This window comes from Pezoporus occidentalis, unplaced genomic scaffold (assembly GCF_034315485.1).
Source record: "Pezoporus occidentalis ecotype Australia unplaced genomic scaffold, CSIRO_AGI_Poc_V1 ctg11, whole genome shotgun sequence".
NCBI classification, from domain to species: domain Eukaryota; kingdom Metazoa; phylum Chordata; class Aves; order Psittaciformes; family Psittacidae; genus Pezoporus; species Pezoporus occidentalis.
The window spans coordinates 9,970,402-9,990,301 of record NW_026912886.1 but is presented as its reverse complement, the minus strand read 5'-3'; the positions used below and the strand labels follow the sequence as shown (position 1 = coordinate 9,990,301).

At 48.1% G+C, this 19,900-nt stretch overlaps 2 protein-coding genes across 5 annotated transcripts; one reads left to right on the top strand and one right to left on the bottom strand.

Moving 5' to 3' along the window:
- Nucleotides 1–455: 455 nt before the first annotated feature.
- On the bottom strand, nt 456–5,772 carry PEX11A (peroxisomal biogenesis factor 11 alpha). The gene is made up of 3 exons (XM_062630406.1): nt 5,667–5,772; nt 5,237–5,352; nt 456–3,686 (listed from the first exon to the last, which is right to left on the bottom strand). Exons 1-3 carry the CDS (start codon nt 5,720–5,722, stop codon nt 3,121–3,123), a joined length of 738 nt encoding a protein of 245 aa, XP_062486390.1. The 5' UTR covers nt 5,723–5,772; the 3' UTR covers nt 456–3,120.
- Nucleotides 5,028–19,030, top strand: WDR93 (WD repeat domain 93). Of its 4 annotated transcripts, none has more exons than XM_062630360.1 (17): nt 5,028–5,228; nt 6,451–6,795; nt 7,548–7,743; nt 8,362–8,426; nt 8,653–8,731; nt 9,599–9,723; nt 10,268–10,306; nt 11,197–11,284; nt 13,459–13,642; nt 13,902–13,972; nt 14,266–14,352; nt 14,670–14,801; nt 15,342–15,555; nt 16,246–16,306; nt 17,038–17,194; nt 17,319–17,487; nt 18,505–19,030. In XM_062630360.1, exons 2-17 carry the CDS (start codon nt 6,532–6,534, stop codon nt 18,620–18,622), a joined length of 2,049 nt encoding a protein of 682 aa, XP_062486344.1. In that variant the 5' UTR covers nt 5,028–5,228; nt 6,451–6,531; the 3' UTR covers nt 18,623–19,030. The 4 variants fall into 4 exon arrangements, with proteins under 4 accessions (XP_062486344.1, XP_062486351.1, XP_062486338.1 ...); XM_062630367.1 differs by lacking the exon at nt 5,028–5,228 and adding an exon at nt 5,825–5,914; XM_062630354.1 differs by lacking the exon at nt 5,028–5,228 and adding an exon at nt 5,894–5,984.
- Nucleotides 19,031–19,900: the final 870 nt, after the last annotated feature.

Below are 19,900 nucleotides of genomic sequence, written 5' to 3'. Positions count from 1 at the left end.
CCATCCCTCACCACCTCATCTGGACATGTCACCCTTCACTCCCTGCTCTGAACAGGCATTTGGTGTTGAACAACTGCAGATCCACCCCAATGGAAAGCTGTTTATAAGATACCAAAATGCAGGTGCAGCCATTCCTTTCACTGTAGCTGGGCACAAGGCTCCAGCTCTCACTGCTGGTACTCAAGGGCAACTGATGGCACTTTGTTTCAGGGCATTTCATATATGCAGTTTTACCTAGTACCCATGTAGTTACTGCTTCGTGTTTCTGCAACTGAAATGAGGATTGTAAATTAGTCTGAAGGATCTGGCTGCCACCTTGCTATGGCAAAAAGAAATCTCTATAACCCAGGTGAAACTATAGGCAGTATCATCCCCCATAAAGTTCAGAGATGGAGGGAGGATTCCTCCTTCCATCACTTTATGCCACCATATAAGTTACACACACAGACGCAGTGTCAGGCTCATCTCAGTTTATTGCTTGTGTTCAAGCAGCTGTCCTTATTCCAACTGCTGTATTAGATACAAAAATAAGGCACTAAAAGGATTTTCTCCACATGATTGTGATTCTATGGCTTCAGTCACATTATGTTAAAGTACATCAAATTGCTACCCTCCAGCTAGGGAGCAGAAGGCAACTATTAGTGTTTAACATCCAGTAAAGAGAGTTACTCCTGCATGTTCCAACCCACATCATGAAGAATGGGACAGGTAAGGCTGAGAGGCTGAAAACTCCCTGCCCCATCTCCCACATTAAGTCTGTACTTGCCAGTGCAAGCCAGCCCCTACAGGAGAAACATCAAAGCCTGGCTCAGGGCTTTGCATAGTGTTTGCCTGGCACAGGGGAAAAACACCCTTCTGCCTCCACAGGGCACAGGGAGGTGTAGCTGCCTTGGGGCCACAGCACTATTCAGTACCAATTTCCCTTTACCTACAGGTAAAGTACAAGAGAAAAAGAGAAATGAGTTCACAAACAGTGAAAGAAGTGGTTTGTATCTGAGAGCTCCCTGAGAAGAATTCAAAATACATTATTTTTTTTTGCAAGAAGATGAAATTCTGTAGACAAAAGGTGGCCAAACCTCTGCTTCCAGATCATCAAAACTGCTCTTTCTTCCTCACAGGGGTTGCTACTCACTGGATAACGATCAAATCTGACCAAGGGAGGGATGGGCTCCACACTGCTGGGAGCTGTAAGGCAAAAGGAGCAAAGCAGCAAAAAATATTCCATTGTTATAAAGGAGAGGAAGTCCTTGAAGACAACATATCCCATACACAATGCTCCACTATAGTCTGAACTGCCAGCATGCTCTACTTTTAATGGTATTAATTTCCATACTAAAAAGAAGAGCTGCTGCAGGCCACATCTGGTTTTCAAGCACACTTATCCTGCCCAGCAACCTGTGTTTTTAAAACGCTTCACTGGCAGGCTAACACTTCAGATTCAAACTGGAAGTAATTCCAAGTCTGACCACAGTGATTTAACTGGGCTCTGCCCTACTGTGCCTACTCAATTCCAGAGCTTTTGCTTTTTAATAAAGGGGGACCAGCACCTTTTAACTTCTGTTTTCAGACAGCATCAGAAATAATAAGAAAGTACCTTGGTCCAGGTTAGAGTAGCCTCTGTGCACATCTCCTGACAGGTTAAACAAGGAGTCCTCGTACCAGAAAGTAGCAGAACACACAGACCTAACTCTGATGAAGAATAATGATCATTTTATCTCCTAGATAATGTGCAGATTTCCTCATATGGTGTCAGAACTGGTATCTGCAAAGTCAGAAGCAACAAGCACTTCATGCCACATTAGACAGCTGGACACAGCATTTCTCTTTTAACTCAGATGACACTGCCAGGCAACCATTCCCAGTGAGGGAATTAATGAATAATAATACAGTTGCAGGGCAAACATAAGGCATTTCAAATGGTAGAACCCATTCAACCAGGGGGGTAACACACAAGAAACCTTGTGGTCATGAGAGAGGAGGGGAGGGAGGACCAGACAGGAAAATCTAACCCATGAATGCCCAAATCCAGTTATAAGCTTCAGCTCTCACAGGGGATTTTGGTATTATCATGACCAACTCCACTCCCTTCCCTCTGGGAGCTTACACAACTAGAAACACTCCCTTGCAGTTTTCCTGACTCAACAAGCTCTAAGCCAGGCTCAACTCCTCAACTGCATGTTCCAAAGCTCCTCATTATACTGGGACTTTTCACATAAAATTAAAACAGCAAAACAAGCTCCTTATCACAATATGATTAATGGAAAATTGTTGCACTCGCAGTCACAGGGGTTTGGGAGTTAAGGTGCATGTATTAGGATATTTAGTGCTTGTGAGTGGTTTCAGATTCACAGTTTTGGAAACCCAGTTCCTGACAAATCACAGCATCATCAGCACTCAGACAAGCACTCATGAGTCCTTCACCAAAACCCGCAGCCATGGGCTGCTGGAGAAGTCAGAGCCGGTGGCCAATGGTCCTTGGCTCACATCACTGAAGGAAAAGAGCACAGTGCTAATTTCTTGGGACACTGGCACTCACTAGACTACAGATCCAGTGTCATCAGTGCATGTGACAGAGATCATATCACTCTTGAGTTACCATCACACTGCATTCAAACCACTACCTACAAACCACAGCAGGATCCAGCAACCCAAACCCATCAGAACACCTGTACTTGAGTTCAGGCCATTTTAACAACAGCTCCTAACTTGCCTGAGCCCACTATAGAAAACCTGACTGTAGGGACCTTTGAACAGGGAATTCCAGCTTTCCAGTGTAAACACGATTAGTTATGAGTCATATACCTATTGCAGCTGTCTAAGCAGCTATTTCACAACCCTGTATTAAAATATAGGAACATCAATATTTCCTTATCTAGCAGCCATGTCCTGTTTATGCCTTCTCCCATCTCCACTTATTCCATCAGGGAGTGTGTCATGGCACCAAACTCATCTGCAAAGACACAGGGAAGAATAAAGGGTAGAAATCACTTATTCAGAGGACAAAATTAATCTTGAGGTTACTGTGAGACAGGTCCATTTTGAAAGTGCCATATGGAGGATAAAAACCTATCAGAGGACCAAAGGCGTTGGCTTGCTGCATACTATACATATCCTTTCATGTCACTGTTTCAGCTTCAGATGTGGGCTGGCTAATGTGAGGATCCCCACCAGGGAGGAGAGGACACCACAAAAACCAATCACTCCTGGGTTGGTCTTGTAGATCCCTAGCGTATCCAAAGGACCTGAGAGATCACAGAGATTCTTCACCAAGTCCAGCAGCAAAGGAGGATGCTTCTTCAATATCTGAAGCAGCAGGAGGAGAAAACCATGCACACCATCACTTTTCACACTGTTAAGTTCCTGACTGTGTTTGTCCCAGCATGAGTTCTCCTTTATCTTTTCTTCCTGTATAGCTTGTTCCAGCCTCCAGGAGATCTCATACCAGTCCCTGCCTAGATTCATCAAGAGCGAAATGTAGTAGCACTTGGTAGCCCAATTCCGCCACTTTGGCTTATCAATATCAGGTTGGAGCCCGACACTGTTCAACCACAGCACCGCATCGCAGACGAAGTAGAGGGCTCGGGTCAGGTTGGAGGCTGTAAGGCAGAAGCGAGGAACCACATCTGGCAGCTGTGTAGTTCTTCTGGCTGCTACCAAGGCGTGCACCATGTTGCCCAGTCTGAACACTGCAAGAAACCCCACAAAGGTTAGCATGGCATGGTCTTTATTGCAGAGACACAGCCCTGCACAGGTCAACCTGTCACTGTCCGTGTGTACTTTTAAATAACTTAGTGGCCTTTGGGCATTTGTATCCTTAAGCATTTTCTTCTCACAGTGTGAATAGCTACTATCAGCAAAAAACGGGGTGTACACATCCCAGTTCCGTCCTCCACCAGCCCAGGACTTACACACAAGTTCTATTACTAGCCAGGGTAATAGACTTGCAGCCTTCTCCTACTGCTCCATTCTCAGAGCCTGGGTGCCCTCTGGACCAGTCTGACCCACAGCTCTGCACCAGCCAGTGTCAACAAACAGGACACAAACAGAGCTTCCAATTTCAGGTGTTTCACTGGATCTCACCTAACTTTGTGGACAGATGTTACTGCACTAACCCTGCTGCAACCATGAGCTACAACATTCCTGAGCTTCTGTGAAAGCTGTTGATTCACATGCTTAGCACACTAAGACCCAAATCCCTCTTCAGCCATCAACTTGGCAGAGTCCTGCACAAACAGGAACAGTGTATCCCATTTTAAGCTGTAACATATGAGAAGCCCGATTTCATCCACTGTACAGTTTGGGGTTTGCCTTGTGAATGTTAGTGCAATATTATGCAAAATGCTTTTCATAACCTACTGCAGTGTCACAGTGACAGATGTTGGCAGCACCCAACCTCAGCGGAACTACAAGAGTCCTGAATTCAGGACTGCCATTTATTAGCTGTTTCTTTAGCAGAAGCAAGAGAATTACAGCTACGCTGATAAACCAGCTGGCCTCTCTGCTAGAAATTGCCATACACTGGAGGTAAGTGGAATAACAAAACACATCCATGGTAACACATTAAACTGGAATATTTCCCTCAGATACATAAGTTGTTCCAAGATCGAGCAATTGGTAAGTAGGTGTAAGGTCAACTGGAAAGCAAGCAATGCAACCACAGCAACAGGCCAACCATACTGGATGCAACTGTGACACAGAATAAAGTGATGTAAAGAGTGAGACTATGAGAAGTGTGGAAGGGTATATAACTTAGTAGAGAAAAATGGCTAAAGACAACTACTATGTGAAGTAGGATATAAAAGGCATATTGAAGGATAGACCTTCAGAGATGATTTTATTGGGATGATAGTCCTTAACCTCAGGCTGTCTCAACCCATTAGCTGGAAGGACTAATGACACCACAGCAAGCCAGCCCTGCATGGTAACTCTGTGGTTTGGCCTTGGACAGAGTTGACAGCTTGATCTCTGCAGCTGACTTAACTTATGTCGCTAGTTCTCCCAGCAGTAATTCAGATCGCCTGATGGGAGAAGAGGCTGAGGGAGTAATAGGTACCCATTTGGCCCTATCTAGCCTGGCAAGCTAAGGCAGGATAAGGCCCATTGACCACTCTGTGAACATACTAAAGAGGTTTTGTGCCCTAAGGTAAGTTAACTACAGGAAAAGCAAGGCCAGGAGCTGTTTTGCTGGAAGGAGCAAGCGAAGAAGGACTTATCCCCCTAGTCACCAGGTACTTACTTTTGCGGCCAGAGCTCATGCTAGACTCCAACTGCTTGAGTTTCATTACCAGCTTCTCTTTATCAGCCTTACGCTCTATTAAATAGCTAAGCAACATGCATGTGTACTGAGTGGCTCTGGAATGGAAAAAACGAGGAGAACGGTACAGAGGTGAAACACGGACAATTCACAGGCACGGCAGCAGCAGGGCAGCGCTTATGCCCGAGCTTCAGGCCACCCCTCTCGCACCTCGGCAGTGCCAGGGCGAGATCCAGCCCGGGGCAGGGGCACAAGAAGGACCAGCGGGCCCAGGCAGCTCTCCTGCCCGAGGCAGGGCGCCCTAAAGCGGCCGAGGGCCCCGTCACCCGCAGCGCCACTGGAGATGCTGCTCCCCACGGCGCCGCCGGGCCCACGGGGGTGCCCGAGAAGCCGGCCCCGAGGCCGCACTCACCGGAAGAGCTGGTCGCGGCCCTGGCTACGGTTGGTGAACTCCACGAAGCCCTCCATGGCGGCAGCGGCGGACGGGAGGCGTGCGAGGACCGCGGCCGCTCCGCCCAGGTCCCTCCCCGCCCGGGGGAACCTTCCGCTGCGGAGCGCGTTCCCGGCCGGGCCGCGCGGCGCCGCTCCGTTGCCACGGCAACCGCCAACGGCGGGGCAGGTGTCCCCGCTAAAGGGGTCCTCCCAGCCCGCGGCTGCCCGGTGATCGCTGCCAGCGGCTGCAGCGGTTCCGCTTCGGCCCGGACTGTCGAGTCCCGGCTCTCGCTCCGAGGTTAGGCTGCTGTGTGAGGGCACGGCTGTGGGGCCCGGCCCCGCCGCACAGTGGGAGGCTCGGAAAGCACCCGAAATGAAGTTTGTAACTTCCAGTGTAACCACCTGTGCTCAGAATTAAGGGTTGGGGTTTGATCCGGGCCGAATAAGTCATTTAATGAAGAATAGGCTTAGAGTTTTTAATGGTTTAGCATAATTCTAATACAATCCGGTGCCAAAGCTTTTATGCTTCCTTTTCCTGCAGTCGGTGTGGCTGGTATTCCCAGAGCATGACAAAGCCCCTGGGTCACAGGGGTGATACAGCCAGTTGAAAGAAGGGTTATCTATATCTATACCATCTATATCTATATCATCTCATCTATATCTATATATCTATATCTAGAACAGGGTTATCTATACTGAAGTGATCTCCTTTCCCTCTTAGAAGTCATTAATAATCTTTTCCCCCCATTACCTCATGAAAGCAGATATTGCCCGATTCTTTGTTCTTCTGCATCCGCTGTGCTTCCTGCATCTCTGGTGTGGTTTGCGTCTGGAAGGGCACCACCATGGCTGTGTATATCCGGAAGCATCCCCTGGAGATTCCTCCGCCATCTGAGAAGGACTGGCTAAAGGATGACGGCGAAGACTTCTTCCTGCAGGATCCCGAGCGAGAGCGCGATGCGCTGCCTCAGCCCGTCAGGATGGTCACCAAACTGGTGATGCTGGTTTTTGATGATGCGATGGAAATCATTGAAAGAAGGGAAAGGCTCCGAGAAGCAGAAAAACTAAAGGTCAAGCCCACAGAATGCTTTGCTACAGCTGAATTCCAGGTACAGAGCCCCTCATGTCAGAGACAGCATTAATCACTGTAGCAGTTTTTCTAGAGAATACCCATTCAGTTGATTTCACATTCTTCTGTTCATTGCCTTCCTCAGAATCCAGCACCAGATCACCGATTCACTTCAAAAGGTTGCAGCTTCTGAGCTTGCCTGACAGGTTCTGCTTCCCTCCCATCTATCACACCTCTCTGAAAACAGAGAAGCAGACATTAAACTAAATTCACCTTCTGCTTCTCAGGCTGGCCCCACCCTTGCTGGCTGGGGAGAAGGTGATTAGTCAGTAGCATATAAATGGGCAAACTCAGGTCTGTGTTATGATGAACACCGAAATGGAAGTGCAGTGAGCAGAAGGGCAGCGCTGCCTTCCCCATCGTTATGTGGAGGTATTCAGGTATTCCAGGAGGATAAGATGCTGTCTGCTGGAGTCCTGTGGTTGTCCAGAGGAGTTCAGCATCCCATCCCAGCTCTGCATTAGCAGTGGCAGGACTGAGGTCTTGGCATTTAAGGCCCCTTCTATTTATTGGAAGGGGAAATGTAGGAGCACACTTTTTCATTACCAACACAGGACAGTCTCTGGGGCAGGGATGAGAGCTTCTTCCCTGCTCTTCTGATGGAAGTTCAGGCAAAAATTTCCCCCTTGTAGAATAAATCAGCATTTTCTCTTGGTGAAAGATTAGGAGTATTGATGTATCCTCCACTGGAGAAACAGTCGGGTACTCTCCTCTTTTTCCCTTTCTTGGTAGGTAACTGGAACAGCCACTTGCCTTACAGTGTCTGGGAAATACATCTTTGTTGGCTTGTCTGTGGGCCTGGCTGCCTTCAAGGTGTCTGACTACACGGAGGTCTGTGCTTGGGATGCAGTCAAGACAGAGATTTGTGCTATCCATGCCTTGGATTTGGGAAATGAGGTCCACATCTTGTTTGCTGTGGATGAAATGGGTGAGTGTGGTGCGGATTTCCTTGACCTAGCTTGGGATGGCTATGCTCTGAAGCTGGCAGCTGCATTATGGAAGAGTGCTAAATCAGGAGGAGCATTGAAGGGCTGACAGGTTTCCTGGAAAGCCCTGCAAAAAGAGTGTTAGATAACAGTTGTAGGGTGGCAGAGTGGCCCTAGGGCCTTGTGATTAGTAGAGGGTGTGGGTTTGGTGTCCTGTATGGAGTAACAGAGGCTCTTGCAGAGCTGAAGGTGGTGTACAGTAAATTTTAGGAACACTTTGGACAGAAAGAACCACTGCTTGGTATGGTCTCCTACAGCTGTAATTGCACAGCCCTCTGGTTAGTTTGTTGATTCATCTGAAGCCTATAAATTCTGGTGGAGATACTTTTCAAATTGGCTTAGCCATCTCTATGTACAATCAAATATTTGCTGGTGCTGGCTTAACAAAGCCAGCAAAAGTTTAGTGCTGGCAGCAGTGAGATATTCTTCCTTCAGCCCACGAAAAAAATGTAGTCCTGTTCACTGTCCTGCACGTGTTATCACAGCCGTCTCAAAGAGCATGGCGACCATCTGTTCACTTTTCTCCTCCTCCTAATGCTACTTCTCTATTTCTATTCCAGGGCTTGTCTGTCTCTTCTGCTTTCACAAGGAAAGCTTCTTACTCATTAAAATCCTAAATGAAGTAGTAAGTACTGAGTTATTCCATAGACACTGGGCACGGGCTGGTAAGTAATCAATCATGAAGAGGACTAATTCCCCTCAGTAATTTCTGTCATCATCATCAGCAGCAGCCAAATATTTATTCCTGTTCTTCAACAATCTGCCTGGCCCTCACCCCATTGAGGGCTGTGTAAGGCCATGGAGCTCTCTGAATCAGTGACCTTCCTTTAATGCCCGTTTTTCCTTGGCAGGAGGATATCAGCAAGAGAAGTACTTGTGTGGAGGTGGTGCTGTCCCCACGAGGTGATTATGCAGGAGTCCTGCTGCAAGGCAAGTGCACATGGTGTGATGAATGAAGGCTGTTGTGTTGTAGCAGAGGGGCCAGCAGCAGTGCTTTTAAAATGCTCCAAGTGTTCTAGGTTCACAGGGATTCTGTTCCTAATGCTCCCAGTCCCTCTTCCAGCTTAGAGCTGCTCCTGCCACATCCTGTCCTCTCCAAATGGCCTGGTGTGAATCAAGACTGATCCCAAAAGTGAGGTCTCTCGAACTGGTCAGTGTAGTTCCCAGCTCCCAGAAAGGCTCAGTGAAAACAGGTTTCTCTCTCCTCTCCAGAAGTACCAGACTCGGTTCCTCCTCTGGTTTACTGTGGCTCACTTTTACACTGGAAATGTGTAAACCTGTAAAATTTTCTCAGCAGGCATAATCCAGTCAGGACAGAGACAGTGTCTGAAAACACTACAACAAACTCATTGCTGCAACATTCTTCTGTTTGTTGGCAGCTGCCTTTGTGAACTCATTTGCTGCCAGCAGGTTTTCTGGACCCAGGTTTGGTGGAATCTGCCTGAATATATGCTGAGAATGAGATAAGTAGCATCCACAGAGAACCAGTGTGTGACCACATCCCACTTCCACTTTACCTCAGAGGGTACAGTTCAAATTATTTGACTGAGTCACTCCATGGAATTTTTTTGGTGGATGTGGGATCTTGAGGACTTGAGCTAGGGGCTCAGATGTCAGTCTTAGTCAAGCATGTCAATCCAGAAGTGAGGGGGGAGCTGGGCTGCATGGAGCTCGCAGGGATTTTATATTTCCAAAAATATCCAAATCTCCTTTTGAGGATATAAAAAAACAGGGGCTACATGTTTGAAAGACCTTTTTCTCTCATTTCCAATTGCTCAATATGGTTTCCCAATGCAGACAGCACAAAAGCTTGGCTGGAGATCTACCGATTGCCTAAGGATTCCTGGCTGAAGGAGATGGAGAGCCCAGGAGCTGCATTAGGGCTGACTAGTGGGGAGAGGAGGTCAAGCCAGGCATCTGCGGTACAAACAAGTTCCATCTCCTACTGTGCTGTTTTTTCTTATAGCCTTTTGCCTATAGGTCTCTCCCCAGGCCTTTCTCCTGCAGTGACAGCAAGATACAGGCTGAACAAGTCTGTTGGCCCAGGGAGATGGATTATGTGTCTCTACAGCTGCCCATCCCACATTTCATAAGGCCTTTGTATTACTGGGACATGTTTACTCTCCCAAAACAGGCTTCCCAACAAGGTTCCCTTAGTCCCAAGGGCTAGTGCTCCTGCTGCCCCTCCCTGAAACTGGCAGCTCCTTTCCCAACAGCATTACCCCATCTGAGGAGGCCATATGTAAGGGTTTTCCCAAAGGGCTCTTCCCTTATGTTACTGGGGAAAGGTGAGGAAGAGTGGAAATTGGGCCTGATACCTCCACTTGGGAGTCTGGTCCTAAACCAGGGTTTGTGTTTTACATTAAAAACAAGAGGACCCTGGTGGGATCATGGATGAACTTGCCTGAGCAGTGCAGGGGCTCTGCCTGGTTGCATTAATGACTGTCATTTCTGGTTCTTTGGCAGAAAAGTCTGGAGCTGCATAAAGATGGTTCCGCACAGATGGTAACTGACCTCAGTGAATGTCCTGAGCTGTTACGGGGAATTTAAAATGCTGAGTCAGTGCTCAACCCTCTCCTGCATCACTTTCACCCTGCTGGATTTCACCTCTCAACACAGTCACTTTCTGCCCAGCACCTCCAGCTATAACCCTCTGTGATACCTGCCTTGTAACTCTTACCTCTTCCTTCAGCAAAGACTCTCCTGGCTGTTTAAGAGGGAGCTACTTCTCAGCCCTGTCTTCAGGCCAAATACCCCTTTAACTTAGCCAAGCCAAAAACAAACACGCAGGCTTTCCCTCTGCTGATTCCATGTGAACTACCCAAGTTCCTGCCTCTTCCTTCCCAGACATGGTTGATTATTTAGCCAGACCTTTTCTGTTTAGCTAAGTGTCAGTATGTGTGGGATGGGGTGATGGTGGGGACACCCTGGTGCTGGTCCCCTGTTAGGACTTTCTGTTCCCAGCCAAGCACATATGTGACTTCCTTCAGTCTCTCTGGAGTAAAATTTGGTTCTTGTATTCAGCAGCACTCTGCAACCTTTAGTCCTGCTTCTTTTTTTTCCCTTCTGTATTTTTCTGAGCCTTGCTGTGCCCACAGGAGGCCTGTGCTGCAGCAAGAGTAATTTAGAGAGATTAGGAAGATCAGAAGGGGAGCTTATTTAGGACACAAAGACAGGAGGTGTTCAGGCAGGATATCTTTTGTAATGTTGTTGGGAAAGTAGTGACCTCGCTCAAGCTTCTGGCCTGAAGAATGAGCCTAAACCCAGTGTCTCCTAGGGAGTGTCAGCCAACCTTTGCATACGCTTTCTTTAGAAAGCATTTGATTCCATGAACAGGTGAAAACTTGGCAGTCTGGGGCACAGCACAGTTCTCAAGCTGACATTTTCTGTTGCAGGAGTCTCCTGTGGCTGCAAATAAGGTCGATCTAAAGTTGAGTCTCCCAGCGCTGCTGCTGACAGTGAAGCCGCCGAAACCCATTACAGGTCAGGACTGATTCTGTACTTGCAACTTGCAGCCTCCTTCAGGTGGCAAAGGAATCGTGGCCCTTATGGCTGCAGAACAGGTCAGAAAGTTCCAGTAATGTGCTCCCTGGTCCTTTCCTGACCTGTTTCTGTACTTACCTGTAGTCCTGTAGCAGGAGTTGTTTCTTATCTGACCATTTCATGTGTCACCTTTGTAGCACAAAATAATTCAGTGTGTTTTGAAGTGAGTGTCGTATACCCTTGTCTTCATTGTCACTGGACTGGGAGGAAGTTGTTTCCTAGTTCCTAGCACCCCCAACTCATCCCTCAGAGTCCTGGATTTATAGGTAAATGCTGAGGATGAGGAAGGAGCAGACCTTATGCTGGGACACTGTCAGGGAGAGTGCCAAAGAAATGCAGGTCAAGCTGTGTCCTCATATGACTTGCCCTAGTCCTTGCCTTCAAATACTGGAAGAACCTGAACGTGAACAAGCAGTGGGACCTGATGAAATCCATCCATGGGTCCTGAAGGAGCTGGCGAATGAAGTTGCTAAACCACTGGCCATCATATTTCAAAAATCATGGCAGTCAGGTGAAGTTCCTGACAACTGGAAAAAGGGAAATATAACCCCCATTTTCAAGAAGGGGAAAATGGATGACCCGGGGAACTACAGAGCAGTCAGTCTCACCTCTGTCCCTGGCAACATCTTGGAGCAGATTCTCCTGGAAGGCATGCTAAGGCACATGAAAATCAACAAGGTGCTGGGTGACAGCCAGCATGACTTCACTAAGGGGAAATCCTGCCTGACCAGTGTGGTGGCCTTCTATGATGGGGCTACAGAACTGATGGACAGGGGTAGAGCAGTTGATGTCATCTACCTGGACTTGTGTAAAGCGTTCGACACTGTCCCACACAACATCCTTGTCTCTAAATTGGAGAGGCATCAATTTGATGGATGGACCACTCAGTGGATAAAGAACTGGCTGCATGGCAGCACACAAAGAGTTGTGGTCAACGGCTCAATGTCCGGCTGGAGACCAGTAACGAGTGGTGTCCCTCAGGGATTGGTGTTGGGACCGGTCTTGTTCAACATGTTTGTCGGTGACATGGACAGTGGGATTGAGTGCGCCCTCAGCAAGTTTGCCGATGACACCAAGCTGTGTGGTTCGGTTGATATGCTGGAGGGAAGGAATGCCATCCAGAGGGAACTGGACAGGCTTGTGACGTGGGCTGATGCCAACCTCATGAGGTTTAACCATGCCAAGTGTGTGGTCCTACACCTGGGTCAGAGCAATCCCAGGCACAGCTACAGGTTGGGCAGAGAAGAGATTCAGAGCAGCCCTGTGGAGAAGGACTTGGGGGTGTTGGTGGATGAGAAAATGAACATGAGCCAGCTTCAGTGTGCGCTTGCAGCCCAGAAAGCCAACCGCATCCTGGGCTGCATCAAAAGGAGTGTGACCAGCAGGTCAAAGGAGGTGATCCTGACCCTCTACTCTGCTCTCGTGAGACCTCACTTGGAGTATTGTGTGCAGTTCTGGTGTCCTCAACATAAAAAGGACATGGAACTGTTGGAACAAGTGCAGAGAAGGGCCATGAGGCTGATCAGGGGACTGGAGCACCTCCCATATGAAGACAGGCTGAGGAAGTTGGGGCTGTTCAGCCTGGAGAAGAGAAGGCTGCATGGAGACCTCATAGCAGCCTTCCAGTATCTGAAGGGGGCCTATAGGAATGCTGGGGAGGGACTCTTCATTAGGGACTGTAGTGATAGGACAACGGGTAATGGGTTAAAACTTAAACAGGGGAAGTGTAGATTGGATATAAGGAAGAAGTTCTTTACTGTGAAGGTGGTGAGACACTGGAATGGGTTGCCCAGGGAAGCTGTGAATACTCCTTCCCTGGCAGTGTTCAAGGCCAGGTTGGACAGAGCCTTGGGTGACATGGTTTAGTGTGAGGTGTCCCTGCCCATGGCAGGGGGGTGAAACTCCATGATCTTAAAGTCCTTTTCAACCCTAACTATTCTGTCATTCTATGGTTCTAAGATGGGCTAGTGATATGGAAGGTCCCACCAGAGATGCGGTGTGCCCCTCTTCAAGATAATGCCAGCCTGAAGGAAGAATGGTCAAAGTGTCTCTGAGCACTCTATGGTGTCTGCTTCTCCAGGGCTGTGCATTTCCCCTTTGTGTTCCCAATGCAGGCAGTAGTTTTAAAACCCCTTTGGATGCCTTGAAGAAAGTGGATGATGACAGCGTGCTTGGCTTGGGGTACAATCACCTAATCAAAAATTCCCAGTGGGAGCAGCAGGAAGCAATCTTCCGCAGCACGTATCGGGAGTACCTGGAGGTTGGGGATGAGAGCCAGAGCAGAGAGGAGATGCCCAGGTCAGTGGGAGCACCAACCAGGATTTGAGTCCATGAGACACCAACACAGGGCACTTTTCAAGTGTAGATGGAAGCCTCTGTATTAGCTTTGCCTCCTTGGAACTAAATGATCTTAAGATCCTTTCCAGCCCTAACCATTCTATGGTTCTTCATCCCAAGGTTTCAGGGCAGGGGCTAGAGCCATTTCAGGTCTTGTTGCAGTGCTGTCTACTTAGCAAAGCCTTTATTATAGATATATTTCTTCCTTTCTTTTTTTCAGACATGCTACTTTTCACTTTCTCCTGCCTAGCCAGATCCTACAGGTTCGGCCTGGAATGAAAGTGCAGCCAGGTAATCCATAGGTTAACACCTTTTTGCCCATTTGAAGCATGTCATTGGATGACTTTGAGTTCCAGTTAGAGCTCAGTGGCTCTGGCTGTGGTTCACTATAACAATTCCACCTCCAAGGATGTAAGCCTAGATAAAAATTTTGTTCTGGCTTAGTTTCTGTGTGAGCAGAGTTTCTGTCCCACCAGAGAAACTGTGAGAGCTCAGTGAGAGCTATGCTGTTTTGGTGTTCTGGATTGTTGCTTTCTTTGTCTCCAGGCTCTTTCTCTCTTTTGTCATCCCCTTCTCTGTACCAGATGTTCCAGCTGGCATCAGTGTGCACTGGGATGGAAGCCACAATCTCTGCTTCTACTTACTTAACCATTCACTTAAGGAGAAAGTTGGTAAGGACATCTTGCTTTCTTTAACAGAGCACTCTGTGGGGAGTGGGAGTAGTCAGTGGACAGTGACTGTCATTCAGCCAGATTGCCATGGTTCAAGGAAACCATGAAACAGGAGAGCTGCCTCATATTGTGTGGGTTAGGCTGCTGTTTAGATATGGGGCTCCATGTTGCGCAGGCTGGTAGTATTTTTGGTGAAGCCACACTGGCAGGAGACCACAGAATGGTGCATGTTTTATTGGGAAATTAGATGCTAATACCTTTAGAGAGATTGCTCTGCACCTTCTTACAGTTGGCTCTCTTCATGTCCTTCTGTTTAGACTCTGATCCAAATCCTGATGTTGTGTGGCCATGCGCAGCTCCAATTGTGTGCTCAGCTGTCAGTTCCTGCTCCAGGTACCTGGCACTGGCATGTGAAGATGCAGCAATAACTATCTGGGATAAGCAGCTAGGTGAGCTTACCCTTTGGAACTGTATTGGGTTCACTGTGGATAAGCTGCTCTGTTCCTTAGGAGTTTAAGGCTCTGGCTTGGTGGGAACAAGGGACTGGAAGTCACTTTACAAGCAAATCTGAAAGTAGTTTGGACTCATTTGTTCACTGGATGCTTGTCCAGAAGCTGCCAATTCAGCATCACTGCCCTGGCCTTTGCAGAGACATTCCTATCCACAGTAAGGGGCTGTGAACTGCCGCAGCAAGGACTGAGCTGTCTTGCCCCTGAGGTTGTGAGACAGTGACAGTCACTGCTTTGCCACTTGCACCCACAGGTCATCTTTGAGGCTGTACTGGCATCACAGTCCAGGCTGCTGTCCCTGCCGGTGTTATTCTGCCATGATGCAGGGATTCTTCTGGCAGAAGAATTTTCTTCCCTCAGGATTTTCTGGTGGCTGCTGCCCCTGAGCAGGCCATACCTGTGCTTAAGCTTTCCTTGAATAAATTGTCAGTTCCTTTTTCTTCCTAAACTGCTGTCTCTTTTTTTCCTTTGCTTCCCCAGGATACCCCCTGTCTGTGACTATTATTCCAGAGGGACGCCTCATCCGTAGTATCCACTTCCTACGGAGTTCTGCAGTTGCCAGTGATGAGACACGTCCTGGTACAGATCCTGTGTGTCCCATCGTGCAGCTTCTAGTGCTATGTGCAGACAGCGCTCTCTACTTGGTGAAAGCACCCAGGGCTGAGAAGTCCAGCATCACGCTCCTGGCAAACAGGTGAGGTTGATTCTGACAGAGCTTACTCCAGCCAAAGAAACCATGTGGAGCAGTGGTCAGGTCCAGCAAGGAGCCCCACATTTCTATGGAATAGAGAACTTTCTACTGCTTTTACCCAGATAGCTCTGCCATACTGCTGTCAGCAGCAAGTGTGGTTTTGCTAGGAATCAGTTCCAGTGCTAAAACCTGATGGTTATGGCAGAATTAGGGGTTTTCTGGATTCTTCTATGCGCCAGAACGCAAGTGCTTTTAGCATTGCTCTGGGGCTGATGTTCAGCTAGCTGGGCCTCTGCCTGGTACTCAGAGGAATTTTTACTTGTCTTTTGTGCTCTTGCCAGAAGTCAGAATAAGCATTTCTTGCCATCTTTCTGTCAGTTTTATGTTCACTTGTCCCCTTGGTTTGTGAAGGAAGGTCGACTTGGAGGGAGGTGCTGCACTAAAGGCTATGGTTTCATGCCTCCATGGCAGGCAGGGGATTTGTATCTCCAACATAGTTCCTAGGCAGGCTTGCACAGGAATGGGCCTCAGGGGTTCCTGCCTGGAAGGAGACAGGCTTTGTCTCCATAGGGAAGGGGCTTGGCTGGAACTTTAGGCCAGCCAGTATGCCACAAACTGCCCTTGTCATTATCCCAGCCTCTCAGTACATGTCAAGTACATGGATAGCGGCAAAAGTCTGAATCTGTTTTACAGGCCTCAAGATCCAAATCTCGCTGTCAGTGTGGTGGTGCCTGTGCTGGCATTCCCCAGTGCAGTGAGTATTACTGCCAGCTCTCTTAAGAACTGGGTGGGAACACAAGTCCATCTGCCCTGGGATCCTGTTTTCAGTAATGTCTGTAACTGGGTGCCAAGAAGATAAAGAACAGAGCAATCAGATATGGTGCTGCCCTCACATCCTTTCCCAACTATTTTTAGCATAGGGACTTCCTGCACCAGTTACAGGTCTGTATGTAATTGGTCACTCTCAAAGGATTTCTCTGCCATGATCTTACTTAGCATCCACTTGCACCAGTGTCATCTAATTGACCACTGAGGTGAGAAGCACATGAGACAGGTCCAACTACAAAGATGAGAGGGATCCGCTTTGAAGTTTCAGGTGTCAGGGTCAGATATGGGAAGGCATCATGGTGAGGAAGTTACAAGCAGAAGTCCAGCCAGACCTTTCAGATGGCCCCAAAAAGCTTTCAGGCATGGGGAGAAAAGGACTTAAAGCTGCTCACCAGAGCCAGCCATGCAAGAGGCTGGATCTAATTAATTTCTAACCTGCTCTGCTGCCCTTTTCCAATTCCAGCCTGCAGCAATTCCAGTTCAAGTTCCCTGCACAGCCTCTTTTTTGATCTGCTGTGTCCTGGTGACAACTGACAGGGCAAGCAAAAAAACCCCAGCATCATAATTGGGGATATGAAGTCCTGAATGTCATTCCAGATTCTTTCCAGGAAATGCTTTTCACTTGTTTTACATCCAAGTGTCAACTCGCTGTTTCAGGTGCTGGTCTTCTCCTGGGATGGCAAAGTGTCCCTGATGAACACTGACACATCGCAGATTGTTTACTGCTTCATTATTCCACCTTCTCATTCTGTAGCATCCCCCTGGCAGCCGGTGTTCACAGTGGATAGTGTGAATTGGTGCTTGCTGCTTCGAGGTGGGTAGCCCCCTGGTCTTAGATACATGGTCACTGGATGCAATCAGCCGTGTACTGATCCTTGATAATTCTTCTTACAGGATGACTCCTGATGCAATAGCTCACTGTTCTCATTTCTGTCTAGGAGATAAGCAGCAGCAGGCAGATGCATTGGCCAGTCACAGCACCATCTTTCTTTTTGACTTCAACTCCTACCCACTGAAGGAGGCTTTCCCACAGGAACCAGATTTGCCTCTCAGATCCTCACAGAACCTGACATGGTTTGAGAGATGTAACATTTTCTTACGTGATAGGTAAGGTTCTCCTTCTGCCTGATAGATAAGTGCACTTGCATTATTGTAAGCCATGGTGTTGCTCAGGTCCATGCAAGATCTCCCCCTGGATCTTCTGTGTGCTGTGACAGATTTATGGCTGGGTAAGGTTGATGTTCAGGGAACATTGTCAGGGAATATGATCCTCGTTTAAGTGTTTGCATCTTCCTTTTGACCCCATAGCCAAGCAGAGCTGGGAACAATTCGTACCTTGCTCCTCCCCTCCATTTACAGCTCCATTTGATGTTTAAGTAGTTTTGTGTTGGAGGTTTCGCGATTTGGGAAGGTCCCCAGCACCCTCAGGCCGAGGTTGTAGTTTGGCTGCTGCATTGGGTCCATGCCGTCAGTAGATGGCAATGCGACATCTGTTATTGAGTGACTTTTCCTCGAATTCTTTTGCGAACGTGGAGCCAGGTCCCTGTCAATGATATTCTTCTGTTTGTTCTTTTCACTATGCCTTAATTCTCCAACTTGAAATGGAACAGGCGGGTGCAGGTATGACCTTACAGCAGATATTACATGGTAGTCTTCCCTAATTCCTTGTCTCCGGGTTGAATCCTGTGGTGCTGTCTGACTAGTTAAGTGCAGAAAAGTTTTATTCTATGCTACCAGCCACCAGTTCTGTCCCTTCTTCTCATAAAGCTGGAGAGGAGAATCTTCCCTGCCTTATACCAGAAAAATTGGGGAGACGTTGCAACCAGGGATATGTTGCTGCTTGGATACTGAGAGCTGGTGCCAGAGCAGAGCGAATACATCTGCAGTGAGACCTGTGTTTACAGAAGCTAAAAGACAAAGAGGAATGTGGAGGTTGTTGCTGCCAAGAGCAGCAAACTTGAGTGCTAAGTGACATGAGGGAATCACAGAGATATGGATACAGAAAGTCTGAGCTGCTTAATTTGTAGTGAGCCCCAGGTACCCTCGGGGGAACCAGCTAAGATTGTCTGAGCACCAGGACAATGACAGGCACTGTTTTAACCACCCTCTTCTTCCCCTCACTAGGCAGCAGAGCCTGCTGGGACTCAGGGAGCAGTTGCCTGAATTCTGGAGCCGGCTGCAGGCACAAGCAGCTGCCATGGATGAGGAGAGACAGAAAAAGAAGGGACAGAAGAAGCCGTAGTGAGCCTTTCATCCTGAGGGCAAGGCTCTGCACTATCTCAGTCCTGCAACCCCACAATCCAGCACTGATAGTTTGACAGCAACTCTATTCAAATCTATCCTGCTGTTTTTCAGCCTAGGGTAGTTTGTCAGCCCAAATAGCTGCTTGCAGGCCATGGGTCAGCCACAAAAATCTGCACTCTGCCTCTTTCCTTACCTAACCCTCAGCCTAAGCCCCTCTTTATCAGGCACAAACGCTGCTGATAGAAAAGTCTAGAAGTAGGAAATGCCTCTCATTGAAGTGGCAGGCCCAATCCCTGTGTGGCTCAGCTAAGTATTTGGGCTGGATATCCTCCCAGAGGCATGGAGCATCACAGATATATGGTGTGTTACAACGTCCCTCTTTAATAAAGCTTTTTCTCCAGTAAAAGTCTCTTGCTCTTCATGGGGCTGGTATTTTGTCACTGATGCTCTGTCCTGCTGTTGCCAGGGCTCACCAATGTGTGTCATCTTCTGCTCTGACCCAGATGGGCAGCAACATCCTTGTGCTTAGCAAGAGACCTGCTCTTTGCAAACCAGGCAACAAATCAGCCTTGAAAGTGTCACCCCCCCAGACCACAGCAGCACCAAGCAGCAGGGACACACTCTGCTGTGTGAGCTAGGCTGGTCTGCAGTTTAGGTGTTTGACTTCAAAGCAGGCAGTTTTGGGATAAGACTGCTAAGGAATTGCAGCCTGGAAAAGTGAAGACGAGCTCTCTGGGTTGAGGTCAAGCTAGGACTGGTGACTGAGCCAAGGACTAAAGCTGAGGTGTCCACAGAAGTTAGGGCTGTGTTAAGCCAAAGACAGGCAAGGAGCATGGCCAGGTCAAGGTCAAAGGCCATAAAAAGCTGAAGCATCCCTCCTACAGGCAACAAAAGGCAAAGAACTAGCAGGGACAATGCAAGCCCAAGCATCCATGTTGTTTTTTCTTACTCCAGAGGTATAAAGTTAGCAGCTTGCCCTGTATACCTGATAGATTGAGCAAAAAAGTATGAGGGCTCACTGGGCAGTCTTTCAGTATTTTCAGGTCTGTAGTCCTGTGGGAAACTGACAGCATCTAAACATTAACTGCAGAGTCTGACTGCTCAGCTGGGGGGCTCTCAGCCTGCCTGCATCTTGTACTGGGTATCTTCCAAAATACCCGTTTTTAAGCAGACCAGACTTATGATTTCTCGAGCATAAAAACCAGGAGGAAGCCTCCATCTTTTTACAGCTGATCTTGCTTCCAAGATGTCTGCCTAATCCACAAGGAATCTGACA

Coding starts and splice junctions, on each gene's coding strand:
- PEX11A (XM_062630406.1), bottom strand. CDS start 5,722: ATGGAGGGCTTCGTGGAGTTCACCAACCGTAGCCAGGGCCGCGACCAG. Junction 5,353..5,666: donor GGCCGCGACCAGCTCTTCCG/GTGAGTGCGGCC, acceptor TTTCCATTCCAG/AGCCACTCAGTACACATGCA. Junction 3,687..5,236: donor CATGAGCTCTGGCCGCAAAA/GTAAGTACCTGG, acceptor GGTTTCTTGCAG/TGTTCAGACTGGGCAACATG.
- WDR93 (XM_062630360.1), top strand. CDS start 6,532: ATGGCTGTGTATATCCGGAAGCATCCCCTGGAGATTCCTCCGCCATCT. Junction 8,732..9,598: donor TGCAGGAGTCCTGCTGCAAG/GCAAGTGCACAT, acceptor TTCCCAATGCAG/ACAGCACAAAAGCTTGGCTG. Junction 11,285..13,458: donor GCCGCCGAAACCCATTACAG/GTCAGGACTGAT, acceptor TTCCCAATGCAG/GCAGTAGTTTTAAAACCCCT.